The 14,850-nt window shown below is 40.8% G+C and overlaps 1 protein-coding gene and 1 long non-coding RNA gene across 2 annotated transcripts in view; one reads left to right on the top strand and one right to left on the bottom strand.

Moving 5' to 3' along the window:
• LOC118299359 overlaps positions 1–1,991 on the bottom strand; it is an 11,591-nt gene extending 9,600 nt beyond the window's left edge. Inside the window, exon 1 of the long non-coding RNA XR_004789835.2 lies at positions 1,793–1,991. This is a non-coding gene — a long non-coding RNA (uncharacterized LOC118299359). The remainder of the gene's footprint in view (positions 1–1,792) is intronic.
• rtn4rl1b (reticulon 4 receptor-like 1b) overlaps positions 1–6,840 on the top strand; it is a 122,079-nt gene extending 115,239 nt beyond the window's left edge. The window contains exons 2-3 of the mRNA XM_035622986.2: positions 3,071–3,522; positions 3,980–6,840. Coding sequence (XP_035478879.1) covers positions 3,071–3,522; positions 3,980–4,870 — 1,343 coding nt within the window. The 3' untranslated portion in view covers positions 4,871–6,840. The remainder of the gene's footprint in view (positions 1–3,070; positions 3,523–3,979) is intronic.
• The last annotated feature ends 8,010 nt before the right edge of the window (positions 6,841–14,850 follow it).

The following is a 14,850-nucleotide window of genomic DNA, read 5'->3' as shown; positions in this document are numbered from 1 at the left end:
TAAAAAGATGTGCCTTCTCCTTTCCAAAAACCCATTATCTTCCTTCAGGGCCTCTCCTTTATTCTGCTAAATTCCAATAGGCACCATTGGCATACATATATGCTACATCGTGTCCAAACCTATTTTTATAATACAATTTCAGCTGAATGGCTCATTGTGTGAAAGCACAATGTAGTTATGACGCATTAATTTCCTGCATTTCATTTAAGGTCAGCATTCCAACACAATTCTTATTTCTTCCTTTGTGCTGAAAACCAGTCTCCCTATTTAAAGCTCTGTAAACAAGCATCATTCAGCCCTTTATGCTCGTCAGGGTGACAGGGCCTGCCCCATTCATTCCTATGTGAATGTATGTTCCTATAGAAAGCTAATACAAACAGAATACACATAGTGTATGTGACATTGTGTTATGTGAATGCATGTGCGCATTTACGTTGACAGCTGCATTAAAAGGAGTGTTTGGCAGTTTTAACACGGGCGCTGAGACCAGTGAGCTGGCAGGTGTTGAAGTCTCAGTTGGAAGTGCGTGTTGTGCCAGCTGTAAAGGAGAGCACACAAGCCCTCAGTGTTGCCGAAAACAAGGAAAAGGGTGTGTGCTTCTTCCAAGTCACTTAATCTGCATGCAGATTAGATTGTATGAGGCGCTTGCAGCGTCTAAAGAGCATCCACATCACTAGTTCACATCTTTAAGCCTCACCAGGGACTAGTTTGAAAGATTTTAGTTTTTTTCATAGGGAATGAAAAAAAATACATTACACCCACCCTCTTCATACCCTCCTTGTTTTTCTCTATAAATAGAGTGGTATTTCGCAAAACAGTAAAAACAGCCATTTCAGTGGATTACAATAAGCAAGGTAAAGAATCTATTACTTTGTCCTGACAAGCTGAGTAGAGTGGGAGCAGGGGACGTGCATCCAAGATGAGTAGCAGATCACTGATTCAAATTGTCTCACTATCTAGGCAGCATTTACATTCTCGTTTCCTTGCTTTCCCTGTGTATGACGCCTATCAGTGTGTCTCTTCCCTTCTAAGATTATTTTCCTATTAGAAATTTTGGTACCTGATTCTATTGAAGACATGCATGAAGTAAAGAGTTAATGGAAATAGTTCTAGCTCTGACAAAATACAATGCTGGAGTGAGAGTACGATGAATTTCCTCTTTATGAATAATGGAATATCCTGGATGAATTCCTGCTAAGGCAGGTGATTGAAACAAGTATAATATCATCTCAGAACAATTGTAAAAGCAAAAGGCAGATTCAATTTCTTTCATTTTGTGCATTATTCATTAAAAAAAAATCATCTTCTGTGGGGGTTTAATAGTCTAATAAAATTTGAATCAACCAATTGAATGAGAAAGCTGCATTTCAAGTTAACATTGGCTGCTGCTTAATGCAAATGTTACACACATATCTCCCTCAAATTCTTATTTATCTGAGGAATAAAGCAAACATGGAATCCGCGAGAGTAATGCAAAACATTAACACCTACTTCCTTAGTCAGTATAGGTGCCATACTTGATAGATCTACATGGGAAGTAGAGATAGAATAAAAAAAGAGTCATTTGGATTTCTTGTATGGTCTCGACAGTGTGGCAAATCTGGATAAAGCCAAAGAGAAACTATCGATGCAGGTAATGACCTTAAAATGAAAAAGTCTAAATAAAGCCAGCTACTGTAGTGCTCCTGTGGCATATGATGGTTTCAAAGACAACATTTCACCTGCATAGCAGCACATGTGAACAAACACTCATGTTCAACTTTTTTGACAGTGTTCAACTGTGAATAATCACCTCATTCCGTGGGCACAGTTCTGGTTTGGGGAGGATGCATACATTTCCATTGTTACCCAGTGGAAGGGCTTAACAAATAGGATTAGACCCGTGCCCGAGCACACTCCTATTCAGGTGACATGCAGCTCTGTGCTCCAGCTCTGCGACGAGACACAGAATTACTGTTAAAGGTCAGTGGAGTCAGACGCTGAATGTCACAGCTTAGCCACAATTTGGCAAGAAAATACATTCAGATAAATACTCCTGTCTCTTGGTGGGAATGATTCTGCAGTCCTGAATTCTGAGCATAAAGACTCGGGATTACAGGGCGAGTTCAAAGGCAACAGAGGCATATCGATTAGCAGCAGCAGCGAATCAGGTCTCTGTTATGCTGTGAATAATCAATTGAGCAAAAGACTGCCAGGGGTTGTCAGATGGAACTTCCATCATGACGGCAGGCGGGAGGGTGGGGGTTTGGGGGGGTTGAGTTGTGCTCATTTTAGATGAGACTGTGGATAAGTCACATCTCCCGTCTCAGGGTTCTGGGGAATCATGTCACCGATCAGAAAGCGCCTCAGAGCAGCTTACTACAAGTTTAAATAAGCATCCCACGCCTCATTTAACAACTCAAAGAGACTGATGACAGCCTCCGCTCACTGCAAAGTAGTACCAATGGACTTAGGGAAGGGATTTGGATGCTTAATAGTGCATCTCCCTAAGGTGGCAGGCTATTGGAAGGGGCAACTCTGCCATGAGATGAACCAGTAACAAAAAAGACAATGTTTCTGCTTTGTAACAGAATCAGCTGAAGAATTAATTTGGAAAAACGCTCCTCTATCCATCATAGCTTTTGCTGGGTGTTCTTGTTTCATGACCTTTGCTGTACGACTGCTGTTTAGACCGTAAATCGTGTAAGACATTCATGACCGTGACGCTTACATTTGGGGTTCAGGGTGGAACCTTTTGACAACTGCATGTATTGGATGGATTACTTTGAAATTAGTTGCAGATATTTAGGATCATAAGAGGATCAGGTCTTATGACTTTATGTCACTTTTCTACATGAAGATGGTAAACATGGTAGATTGTCTTGCTCAGCATGTTAGCACATTGATGTTAGCATTTTGCCCATGTACGACCACACAGACTGACTGGATAAAGACACTTTACTCGTTCACTGTATATTTCTCTTTCATGTTTTGAACTATACCAAAAATGCACACAATCTTACTTCCAAGTTAAATTGAACTCTGTATTTAATTCATTTTTTTTGTCTTTGTGTGTGTGTGCTCACTGCAGGCTGCGGGCTTGAGTTCCTGCTGGTTCTCTGTGGGCTCGAGTTTTCCTGGTCCTGCCCTCGTCACTGTATCTGCTACACTGCACCCAGCACCGTCTCCTGCCAAGCCCACAACTTCCTGTCGGTCCCTGAAGGCATTCCTCCTGACAGTGAGCGCATCTTCTTACAGAACAATAAGATCCATCGCTTACTTCGGGGCCACTTCAGCTCCAACACTGTCACTCTCTGGATTTATTCCAACAACATTACATACATTGAGCCCTCCACCTTCCACGGCTTCACACTGCTGGAGGAGCTGGATCTGGGAGACAACCGCCACCTGCGCTCCTTGGCTGAAGACACCTTTCACGGCCTGAGTCGGCTCAATGCGCTACACCTGTATCGATGCGGACTCAGTTCACTTCCTAACAACATCTTCCAAGGCCTCAGAAATCTGCAGTATCTCTACTTGCAGGTACAATTTGTTTCTTGTTTATTCAAATTATTACAACCCTTGCATGCCTATTCAGCAATCTTACATCAATAATTTGTTTCTATACATTACTTAGATATGGTGTCATGATGATCCATTCAAACTGCCAACTAGTGATCTCCATTTTGTGTTTGCATCGATAACAACAATGGTCTAGTTTACAAAGAGCAACAGGGCATACAATGGGTCAGACGGAGTGGGAATTGTAGGAATATCCTCCACTGAAGTACAAGACACACTCTGTATCTCTCATCGAGTGATAATTTGAACAGATGATCATATTGAATATTTAATGTGTTCCCACATTTAAACAGCAGTTGCTCTGAACAGCAGTTTAAATGTAACAGACTGAAAGACAAGAAGGAAGTACAATAATATTGGCGTTTAAGCATGGCATAATATGTAATCTTGTGATTGTATGCTCTCTGCATCTCCTCAGGAAAATCATCTGAAGTTCCTGCAGGATGACACATTTATGGACCTCCACAACCTGAGCCACCTGTTCCTGCACGGAAACCGTCTGTGGAGCCTTAACCAGAACACCTTCCGAGGCCTTCGAGCCTTGGACCGACTGCTTCTGCACCAAAACCAGATCGAGTGGGTTGACCCCCTGGCATTCCATGACCTGAAACGTCTGACCACCCTCTACCTGTTCAACAACTCCCTGATACAGCTGTCTGGACAGTGCCTGGACATGCTTCCCGCCCTTGAATACCTGCGCCTCAACGACAACCCCTGGACATGTGACTGTAAGGCCCTGACGCTATGGGAATGGTTGAAACGTTTCAGAGGCTCAACATCCTCAGTGGGTTGCGAGGCACCAGTGGATATGGTTGGGAAAGACCTCAAAGAGTTGCGCAAGGAGGACTTTCCCAACTGCTCACCAACTGTTCCTAACTCTGAGTCCAGAGCCCAGACTAACAATTTATCTGGCACGGTGAATCCATCTATGAATCGTGGTGTAGCAGTGGGCTCTGGAGGGCAGACCCACATAGTGCACCCCTCGAGGCCTGGCCGTTCTCGGAACTGCACAAAGCCTCGTAACAGGGTGAGCAAGGGGAAGGGTGACAATGAGGTCCATCACTCGAAGGAGGTCATGGCAGACAAGGAGGATTCCTCTCCAGATTTCTCAGATGGGGGAAAACATGACCACACGTCCCCAGACGGCACCGTCACAAGGAGGAAGCACAAGTGCACTCCCCGGACCACTGTTCGCCCCCCTAGTGGGGTTCAGCAAGCCAACAGGGCAATCTTATCCAAGTCCTTGCTACATGTCTACGCCCTCTTTGTGGCCTTGATAACAACAAATATTGACTACATTCTCCGTTGACCTTTAGAGGGTTTGTTAATGCTAATCACAAAAAACAGCCCTCAGATCCTCTATTGCTCCTGCACTACAAGGCCTGTGTGTGTTATGTTTGTTGTGTGCGTGTGCGTGTGCGTGCGTATGCGTGTGCGCGTGATTATATGTGTAAATGTTGTGTAGGGAGCTTCACTGATCAGACTGAGAAAAGGTATAAAATATCTACGACAGAGAGACTCACAGCTCAAGATCTGGAGGGACCGAGAATGAAAGATGAATACAGACCAAGCTCACACTGCCACTGAAGCCAGTATGATTTCCTCTTCATATGTCTCATCATCTAATATATTTTTTTTTTACTTCTGTTTTCCTTTAACTGGAGCTTGAATGACCAAAATGTGATGAAAAGAGAGCAAAAGAGAAGAGGATGACAGAGCAAGCAAAATAAAACTTGTTAATTTGTGAGCTGAGACAGATGAGTTTGTCATTCGAGTGCTCAATCCAGCTTTAATTTTTAGTTCAGTTTATGAATTGTTACCAAGAAGGTAAAATGGAGAGTCGATGACACTGTAAAGACTCTGTTGTCAGTCCTTTGTTGCTCTCATCCTTTCTAAAATATATTTGTATGGTTTATCCTTTGCTAACAACATATCCCAACATGGTGCAAGAGTTTCTTATAGACAAAAAGGTGATGAATAAGCATGGAAATAAATTGTCTATCAGTATGAAACATGGTAGTGTCATTCTCGTTACAGAATGGAAATCTATAGCCACAGGTGTATTAAGGCCATAAACAGAACAACCAGTAAGCTTATAAATTGTATGAAGCTGTAACAAATCACAGTCACACAATCACACCATAGTTCTGCACTCAACTCTGCTTCTATCTTCATTTACACCACTTCGCTCCTTCTGTGCAACTGAATAATAAGCTGCTAATTGTTTCAAGATGACGAGGACTGCCATGTGCTATTTTTATTTTGCTTGGAAAAATAAGAAAAATCTCTGGGAGATCAAGCTGTGAATATTGAAGAGTCTGTCTATATCTCGTGTCAGATGTTGTTCATTTAATTTTTCTAAGACACAAAATGGACCGAGACATGGATCCCTACTGCTGGGCCAACGGGAGCCTTAGAGGCCAAGAGTCAACTGGGGCTTTCTCAATTTCCCAGTGAGGTTGTGCTGAACTGATCCCTCATTGTGAATGTGAGGAACACTTTTTTTTTTCTTGATCACTTAAACTGCAAAAGAACACAAGGGGGAAAAAATGTGTGCGTACCTTAAATGACTTGTGATCAAAAATAGAAAGTGAAGAAACACTTTCTAAACACAAAAAAGAATGGAGCATGGCAAAACAGGGATCACACTGAGAGAATGTTGCCTCTTGATTAACTGATGTGATTGTCCATGGATGTGAGGATCCAAGACCAAGACAATCGCTTCTGAAGTAACAAGGGAACGCAGCACAATGCCGACTGACAGACGGACAGTTACGGGACATCTCGCTGTACTTCTGGCTTTTGTGCCTCTCTTGAATCTACTGATAAGATGGTGTTTGTATCAGTGATGTGAACTGTACCAGTAACAATGGAGACGAGGACTTCTTGCAGTGCTGATATTAATCATTTAGTGTATTACTATGAAAAAAAAACAATATCAGTGACATCAATGATGATAACAGGGTTTTTCTGCTCCTCTTGTCAGGAGTCTTTAGACTTTTTGATTTTCTGGTGAATTGTTAATTTACGTATTTTTCATGTTATATTTTTGGAACCTTTAATTTGTTAATGCACAATTCCTCACCTCCATTTCTTCTTTTACTGTATGCCAATTAATTCATCTTCTTTCTTTGCCATAATTCAATTGTTCAGTAAGTTATCATCAGAGAACAACAGTACAAAAATGTTTATAAAGATATTAAAATCTATATCTTCTTATGTCTACCGTGGCAGCCTGAGTCTGTTTATTGCTGCATTAAAGGTTTTATATGGTTATGTAGATAAAGTAAAAGTCATGCTCAATCCCCTCTCACTCCATTTTATTCATTTACACCTGAAATTTATTCTGTCAGCAAAGTTTTTTTCAATTCTGATTCGTCCTCTGCCTTTGCTCTGCGGTACAATCCCACTCTGCTGGTCAGACTTTGCTTGCTACACTAACTTCTGCCTACAAACGGATCAACTCTTCTCGTACACATCTAGGATTATGTGCAGTATACATTGTAAACGTAAACTCCACATAATTGCTGCAATTTTGACCAATGGGAAAATGATCAAAAGCCGGTTTTAGCAACAACACCCAAGTTAAACATGAAAGGAAAAGGGGAAATTCGTGAAAGCTGTGGTGTGATACGCTGCAGTTCAATAAATCATTTCAAAACACGAAGGATATTAATGAAAGTGTCACATGGAATCTGTAGATTTACCAAGCTATTATTATTATTAATGGGTCTTTAGAACATAAATTCTATTTCATTTTCTCTGAATATCCCACACCATGATAGAAATTGATCTGCAAGTAAGTGTTCAATTTAACTTTTTTTTTTTTCTTTTCAGTTAAATGATAAATGAGCACAGAAGGATTGGTTATATGCATGGATAAGAATGCTTTGTAATTATATTTAAATTGATAGCTGGCATCTGGTCTAACTACTCTTACTCTGCTTCTTCCAACGTTTTTGCTTTTCTAATTTCCCTTACATTACTCATTAGATTCCCTCGTTTTTGGTTGTTTAAACATTTTATTTGAGGAACTGTCCAAAAACAAGATTAAAAAACTAAATGTAATCAAATTAATAAAGATATTTAGAATCACGCTAAATATATAACACCTTGGCCTACTCATACTGGCCTGAATCCATATTGAAAACCTAACAGTTAAGGTATTCTTGTCATGTGAAAAACCCACATGAAATATACAGTGTAAATGTAGATTTTGCAGGATTCAAGTCAATCTCATCCATAATGATCAAATCCAAACGGTGCTTTTCTGTTTTCCTGTTCATGTTTGAATGAGCTGAATGAGATGTTACTGGTCAAACAAGACAAATAAAAGGTCTCCCTGCATCCATTTGTTACCATTTGCAGGAGCCGATGGGGCGATGAGGATTCTCAAATCATCTGTTCTGTCTGCCAGAAAATAAAAAATGATCACCTGCTCCCCCCAACTATCAGCTGTTATCATGTGACCAACATTCCACATTTCAGTCGTAGGATAATGACTGAGCCAGGTCTATTTAGTGCTGAAGATCATGAGATGTGGCTGAAATGTGTGACAAAACTAATGAATAGAATTTAAATTAAGTTTAAGACATTATTGAACAGTGTTACGTTGAAATATTTGAACATTGACGTTGCTCTATTAAGTTAGTACTTCACTAAGGTAACCACTGGTAAACCCTTAACAAGAATTTGAGAAGCACGCTAATCATACTAATTGCTGGAGTAAGGAAGCTGGATTAATGCAAAACCCTGAAAATAAATGGCACTCAGAACTGGAGCAGCCAAGCATCGTGGCGATCACTTCCAACTTGTCTTGTCGATGGAGAGTTTTACACAGAAATGTTTGATTTTCCTCAACATGGATGTAAATTAGAATCTGACTCATAGCCGCTCTCCCCTGACTTGACCTACTTATTTGGAAAGCACATCAAAGGCAGGGACGTAATTGTCTCACTGCAGAGGAAATCTGGGAGCAATCGGCGTACCGTCAGGACCCAGTTCAGCTGGAAGATCCTCCGTGTAAAAACAGGTAGGACACAACCGTATCGTCAGAAGCCGGATCTTTTAAAGATGGAATTGAGGAGAAATAAGTTCTTGAATGTGGCATCATTAAGAAAATGAGAGGAGCAGAGCGAGTGTGAGCGCGGGTGGTGGGGGGGGGGGGGGGGGGGGGGGGGGGCTGCTACAGTACATCAGTAATTGAGCAGTTAGAGGGAGGGGAATTGACTGGGAATCAAATCACACACAAAGGGAGCACAACCCACAGTGATATCACAGTAATGAAACAGAAAAGATAAGGAGTGAGAAAAAAACTGTGAACAATAACCAAACGAATAGTTGTATGCCACTTCACAACAGGAGTCATCCTATAAATACGCCATACATTTATAGATAAAAACACAAAGACTTTCAGCGTCAATTGTGCTCCCTTTTGGATATGAACACATACTGTTGCAGACAGCATGGGCATGTATTTGTTCTTTTTATACTAGTATCTAGTCCACTTGGAGGATGTATATGTGTTGGGTCAAACAGTAAGACCTCAGTTGTACTCCATTGCAGACACAGGCGGACAGCTGCCAACACTTTGGACACTACGGGTGAATATTCGTTTTTATCATACTTTGCTTGGAGTTCACTTGCAAGACACATGCCATACACGTGATCAGTTACTCATTTATAGTAGAGACTTGCGGACACCCTCCGATGATGATATTTACTTCATGAAGACTTCAGACGGATCCACTATGGGACTCATCATAAAGCTGCAGCATGTGCGATTACACATGACACTGTACATTCATGCAGAGTAAGAGCAGCTTGCTTACTTATCCTAAGGTGCATCAATATCGTGAATACACCAGGCTGACCGGAATATGGTCCCACCCCCCAGGAAATGTAACCATTGACTATCTGTGCCCATTTTTTGCCTATTAATTGACTCACTGTCACAACTGTGTGGCTTTAATTAAAACCAGGCAATTAGAAAATTAAAAAGGAGATGAGGAAAGTGGGTGAGCTGGGAAGGGAGACGGCACGCTGGGGGGCATGATAATTAAGAGCAGAAACACCACAAAATGCCACAACACTTGCACCATTCCCTCTCCTTCTCCGAGTCCCACTCTCCCCACTCAATCACAAAGCTAATATCACCTCTTTCTCTAAAACCCTTTCTTATTCCAGCTCTTTTATTTTGCCTATTTATTTAGCTTAGTGTTGCCCCAGAGCGCTGGTGTGCTCCAATTCGACAAAACCATCCAGGCTGCATGCTAAACTGAGAGGACTAGAGCTGCCCATGGCCACACCACCACCTGCATGGATTAGAGAGTCACAATCCTCTCTAGTTTGACCTCAAGTCAGATCCAATATGCAGAGAAATTATTGAAAGTCAGCATGGCATGATTCTCCGTAACAATACATCTATGTTAAATGAATTAGTTGTTGTTGTTGTTGTTGTTGTAAGCAGGCAGAGGAGGGAAGGGATGGTTAGTGCAGTGTTGTTTTTCATGAAATCGCATTTCCTTCTTCCTGATTTTAGGAAGAAACATGGTTTCAGGTTTTTTCCTCTCTTTCATGACATATTCCTGTTGAAAAAGCTGTTTGGGCTGCTTTCGTCCTGATCAATGGCTCCAATTAACACACACAATCAATGGAGGAGGCCTGATGAACAGAGGCGTCGTGTTTTGAGTGTGAAGCAGCCGTGGAGGCCATCACTCCTGAAGGGGGTCCGTGCTCCAGTCAAGAGGCTAATCTCGCTCGCTCGCTCGCTCGCTCGCACGCGCACACACACACACACACACACACGCTGCTGATGTTCTGCACTGAATGTATGCAGCTATTCAGTTATTATAATTGTAGCATTGAGATGTAAATATTGAATAAAATGAGTAAATACAGTATGTCAGTCTTTTTTATTAAAAAGTAGAAGTACTAATCTTTAATAGGCTATATTATATTTAAGGATGATTATGTTATGTTTGTCAAAGCAGCCCAATGTACAGGAGGCAATAGCATAATTTGGATCCCCATGCTTCTTTTAATACATTTGATTCCCTTTTGACCGTGATCGTGAATATGGCTTACAGTATTATTTCATTTCAGTAATTCAGCTTTATGTGTTAATAATTATGATTTCAGCATGTAAATTACAGTGTGATTTTTGCATATAGAGTATTAATAAAATACTTACTGGGTTCCCAAGTTTGGTTAAAAAAAGGTATATGGAAAAGACAAGATGTTATCCCTAGTCCCTCATCATTTAATAACTGGTGTGGAAAGTTCAAGAAATGTTTTCTGAAATAACCATACAATTTAGTACTGTTTATTGATAAAATTCCCTGCACAACTACATTAAATGAAAGTAACCTATTGCTACACCTGCAAGTCTTTCAGTCAGTGCACAGCAGGTTGCCTGCACATTGCCTACAGACACACATAAAATGAAGAGCTTACGAAACCAAATGAGTAATTAATGAATATTTTATGGCTTGACATTTAAAGAAATATGCTCATTTGCTTTAATGCTGAGAGTCAGATGAGAAGTTTGGCACCTATCAGGTTTATGGACAGGGGACGGTGGGCTTATAACAAAGACAAGAAGCAATTAGGGAAAGAGCTAGTCTGACTCTGTCCTCATACCTGTCCAACGAAATCTCATTAGTTAATTCAAAGTCAGAAAATCACCAATATACAAGGGATTACGTGTCAAACAAGCAGAAGCTCCACAAAGTTACTGGTCTTGGCAAAGAACTGGCATAAAAACTTTTCCTTTTAACTTGCAAAATTTAAATTACATTTTGTAATTATGGAACCAAAAAAAATGATAATGCAATTTCAAACCTATTTACTAGTCTTACTTTATTTTGATCAATTCATTTTATATTCAAATCAAAGTAAACAGAAATGGAACAACTTTTTCAAGACCACATTCCATCTGCATTAAGACGGACTTTGATGCAAGCCAGAGCTTATTTCCCATTTCATTTCGGGAGTCCATGTCCAGATATCTCCCAGTTTTTAATTTGACTGAAACTCAGATCTAATGACAAAATGGCTCTGTGGCTCTCTCACCGCTAGGTACAAAGAGAATATACAGATTTTGTGGAGAATGTGCTGATATTCAGGGGGAATTCGTCACTCACCTTCAGGCTTTCCAATGACCTCCCAAAACCACTTAATCCCCTTTGCCTCAGGACACTGCCTCACTGTTTAAATTGTGATGAAGGGTGTCAGTTAAAGCTGACGGGCCTGACCACAGGCCGTCGGTGTCTAATCCCCATGTCACCCTCTGCACACATTTCAATAGCACACTGACAACACTCCCAAAGCCAATACTTTGAAGCTGTTTGCTGACTGTGCACAACAGTGAAATATGGTTTAATAATCAGAGGTTCAAGGTTTTGTTTCGAGCAGCTGCTGTTGCCACACATGCAGCAAGAATCTAATAGCCAGTTGTGGCCTGATGCTTACACCTGTGCACAGATCTCACAAGTGTTACCTTCATATAGGGAGAAAGAGGAACGCAACTCTGTATGCATTCTATTAATCTGTAGTGTGGGGTTATATGGGGGTGGGGGTGATTAAGGTAGGTCATTTAGAGATGAAAATCTCCCTGTCATGGTCTGATGGATCATGAACTCTTGTGAACTCTCTTGTTTCTTTGTGGACCAGATGTTGGCAGATGTGTGGATGGTTTTGAATCTTTCCGTCTTTGTCCTTAAATTCAAACTGTTTGAAGGATTACTATATAATACAACATTAAAACGAACAAAGACAGAGATGAACACCTTCCAAGCATCAGCTAAAGCCACATTTGATTTTAAAGACATTATCGGAAGACAGGAATAGCAGGAGTGAATCTTTCCTTCTTAAGAGGCATCTTCGCTGCCATATCATCATCATTATTACAGCTTTTATATAAACAGCAAACATATAGGCACATAAAAGCACACAAAAGTTACTGTACACATCAACAGACCATACAACAAATAGGACAAGGACGACACCATGAGGGACAACGTCAGTGCAAAGAAAACACAAGCCTTTACACTGATCTGTCATTCAAAAGGGATTTAAATTGATTAAAAGGGATTAGCTTGTCTAGTTTTACAAGCTACTACAGATTGTTCCACTTATGTAGAGCATAGGTTTTAAAAACCAGTGAGAAGCTGATTAAAAGGACATGTACGATACCCATGTTGGAAATTTAAAATGTCAGTTATCAAACTGTAAGGGCAGAATGACGGACTGCATCAAGAGGTTTAAGAGTTGAATCAGTAGAGAGCATATACATTACATCTACAAGTCCCTAACTGATAGAACAGTTGATTGAATAATTTGCTGTCTGCAGTTCTGGCCAATAAATGTTTAATTATTAATGTCTATTCTTTTTGAAGGACAGCTTGTTATCGAGCCAGAAACCAAGGTATTTATAAGTGGATACTTTTCCAGATGTCACATCAAGAGTAGTAATGGGCACTTCATTGGAACTGCTAGTCAGCTTTTTAGAAAACTGCATTCATGTTTTTTTTAGTTTCTTAGGGCACGCTTGCTCAAATTCGCACAGGTGACATCTTGTTTATGCACGTAATTTACACATTTTTCTGAAGATAGAAGTGTTTGATGAATCCGACGTGGCCTGTTCATATGAAATGAAATTTAGGATATAATATGTTCTTGCATGAGGCCCAATGACTCCCCAGACAAAGCCAAGACTTCAAAACATTTCAGCTTAGAATTAGAGTAGATTAACAACTTAATAAACAAATGTGCAGCCTACATTGACTTTATGTTAAGGTATGAAAGGCTGGGAGGACGTCTGAAAGGGTTAGGGTTAGAGTGCTCTTGATTTAAATGAAGGAAAACAACAATGATATAAAAATTGTATCATGCAAAATGGCTAAAACTGGATGAAAAAGTGGATAAAATGTCGATTTGTGACAGCTTCTGGTGGAACAGCACAACACCAACACACCGGGGACCGGCACATTGCCCGCACATAAAGTGTCGTCTCTAAGTTGTTATGGTGACTACACTGTCACGAAAAGTTTTGCCACTCCGACAAAAGAAGGCAGCGCACGTGTGTCCCCTCACGTCCACGGCTCCCACTCAGAGGGAAGCTGCAGGGTGTCTGAGGTTGAGTTCAAGCTCAGCTCACTCCCTCGCTCTGTGCCTCTGCCCCGCGGCACAGGCATCACTCAGATAAACACACGCACGCACGCACGCACGCACGCCCGCCCGCACAGCGCTGCACATCACAATACTCACAAAAATGTACACTTGTATATGATGCACATGTATAATGCCCTTTTCTCTATGAGACACATACGGCAGTGTACATGGGAGTATCAGCGTGCCCGTATGGCTTCCAAGTAGATTTGTACAACCCACGCAAGCACCAGACCCCAGCTGTGTTTACAGTAAACAAACCCCGCTCATGAACTCAGAGACGTTGGCCAAATGCCAGGCTTCTCCATATAACACACTACTCAACACAAGATTATTTATCGTAACATACTAGTGTGGCAGTTCGGGAAATAGTTTCATGTACTAATGTTATAATCCAACAGATTGAGCTGTGATTCTGGAACTAAAAACAGCAAGCTCAAATTTAATGATTTGTAATTTGTAAAGGTATTTTTCTCAGGATTTTTCTCATTCATTATCCAGTATGACTGGATTCACTCCATCCAGTTTAATACGACCCACATTTACGTTGTTATTGTTAGGTGACCTCTAGTGGCCATACAAATTATGACCGGAGCAAAGGAGGAAGTCAGATGATGTCGTATTAAATGCTGCAAACAATGTTGAGAGGAGCAGGGATGGACAAATAGAAAGACAAAACACAGGACTCTAGTACAACAGACCACTGTCGATCTTTAAAGAGTGATCTTTGTCATCTTTGTTTCTGTATCCATGACTGTTCGACTTTAACTGCGTACGGATGCAATTTCAGGACATTCCTATGGGACTTATCAGACAAACAACCCATATGGTCGCTCAAGTTGGATCGTTTTATTGTCAACTCAGATTTTGGGGGTAACAGATTATTTCCTAGTTTCCATACGTTTCCAGAGACTGAGTCATACAATTTGATGATGCCATTAATAGCCTTAGTGAAAGTGAAATTAGGTCAAACATGTCCCAAATTGTGTTGTACAATGATTCTGCCATCGCTGTCAGACTCACAGGTCACATGCTCAATGCTTGTGAAAAGAAACAGCTTTTGGAATAACTGGGGCTGAAGAAGGAAACAACTAAAATGTTGTCTTGCAAGTGACTTTG

This window comes from Scophthalmus maximus, chromosome 11 (assembly GCF_022379125.1).
Source record: "Scophthalmus maximus strain ysfricsl-2021 chromosome 11, ASM2237912v1, whole genome shotgun sequence".
NCBI classification, from domain to species: domain Eukaryota; kingdom Metazoa; phylum Chordata; class Actinopteri; order Pleuronectiformes; family Scophthalmidae; genus Scophthalmus; species Scophthalmus maximus.
The sequence above is the reverse complement of the archived record's forward strand: the minus strand, read 5'-3'. Positions and strand labels throughout refer to the sequence as shown.